The 1467-nt window shown below is 46.1% G+C and overlaps 1 protein-coding gene across 3 annotated transcripts in view; it reads right to left on the minus strand.

The window, feature by feature from the left end:
• Positions 1 to 1467, minus strand: part of ACVR2A (activin A receptor type 2A) — a 51924-nt gene that overhangs the window by 49364 nt on the left and 1093 nt on the right. For 2 of the 3 annotated variants that reach the window (XR_004081964.1, XM_014307162.2), the window contains exon 1: positions 1320 to 1461. Coding sequence is in view for 2 of the 3 variants with exons in the window: in XM_014307162.2 (XP_014162637.1) it covers positions 1320 to 1374 (55 nt within the window). In the remaining variant the exon portion in view is untranslated. Of the gene's footprint in view, positions 1 to 1319 lie in introns of all 3 variants that reach the window. The other variant, XM_005415722.3, reaches the window with a different exon arrangement.

A 1467-nucleotide genomic window follows, 5' to 3' on the forward strand; every position in this document is an offset into this window, starting at 1 on the left:
AAAAATCAGGCTTCAGGAAAAGACGACACACACGTCTTTACTGCAAGGCAAAAGCTGTCAGAAATCGTGTTTGGTTTCAAAAGGAGAATAAAAATTAAACATCCCCAACAACCTTCTGGCTGTCCTTAACCCTCTGAGCCGTTTCCCTGGTTAGCACAGGCAGGGTTTTTGGGTTTCTCCTGGCAGCGCTCGCCATTTCACAGCACATTTAGCGCACACAGCGCGGATCGATAGCACTACAGACACAAGACGAGACTTATCCATTTACTAACCACAGCAAAACGGCCTCTTCAGCAAAATCCTGCAGCTCCTAACGCTGGAAATGTAAAAGGCATCCTTACAGGGATCTCATTACTCCCTTCTCCCGGTCACACGGGCACGCTGAGCACTTGTCTGGGAGCTTTTAGCCTGGTAAACAAGTGTAGCTTTGCACACCCTGCAAGGATGCTAAAAACCCACACAGAGCACTAAATACATGCTCCAAATGCGGGCACGGAGCGCCAGGCTGGCTTGGAAACTCGCATGAGATCCTCGCACAGCTCCTAAGAGGGTTTTTTGTGAGACTGATGGAGCTCCGGGCACAAATAGACCAACAGTTGCCCAACCACTGGTTGCTGCCATCACAATTTTCCTCCTGGAGAAGCCCTCACACCCCGCTCGCTCCCCAGGACTCAGAGCTGGCATTTGAACCTCAGACTCTGCTGTTTTAAAGAGAAAACCAGCAGATTTTTTTTTTCTGCGACATAACGAACAGCAAAATACAAAGGATTACAAATGATTGCTTTAGAAACTGAAAGCCTGGCTTTTCACCCCAATTCTGTTGGTACATCTCTAAACGCACACACCCCTCGCTACCACCAAAGGACGAGCTCAGCCTTTCAGAGCGACACCTATTCCAAATTAATGAAGCATTAACGAAGGTCGCTATTCACCAGTGAATAGTCCGGGCTGAGAGAGATCAAACTGGAGCAAAGAGCCATTTCAGCTGGGTAATTCTTATTTAAAACCAGCATCCAACACCGATAGCTGCGCTGCCAGGTTACTTATGTGACACTAGGTGGTTATGTCTCCACATTTATTCCACACAATTGATCTGAAATCCAAGCACTGGGAGCGTTTCAAGTGCTCACGTTACATATATTTTTAAGAATAAACACGAAAGCAGCTTCTCCCTTTACAGTTGCTGCCATCCACAAACATTTGCCACCTGAAAAAAAACCCATAAATTGCTTCCCATTCATACAGAGCCAGCCCAAGTTCCCAAGTGCTGACCCCAAAGCCCTCAGTTTAAAGTGACAAATCCAGGAACATTCACTTACCTGATGAACAAGAGATAAGAAAAACAGCGAACGCCAACTTAGTAGCAGCTCCCATTTTCCAATGCTGTTAAAACATTTAAGTGACTTTAAGTATCCAGTTTTCTGGGTCCTGCAAGCTGGAAAATGTCCCTTCTTGCTGAACAGTTAT

Source organism: Geospiza fortis, unplaced genomic scaffold (genome assembly GCF_000277835.1).
Source record: "Geospiza fortis unplaced genomic scaffold, GeoFor_1.0 scaffold112, whole genome shotgun sequence".
Lineage (NCBI taxonomy): Eukaryota > Metazoa > Chordata > Aves > Passeriformes > Thraupidae > Geospiza > Geospiza fortis.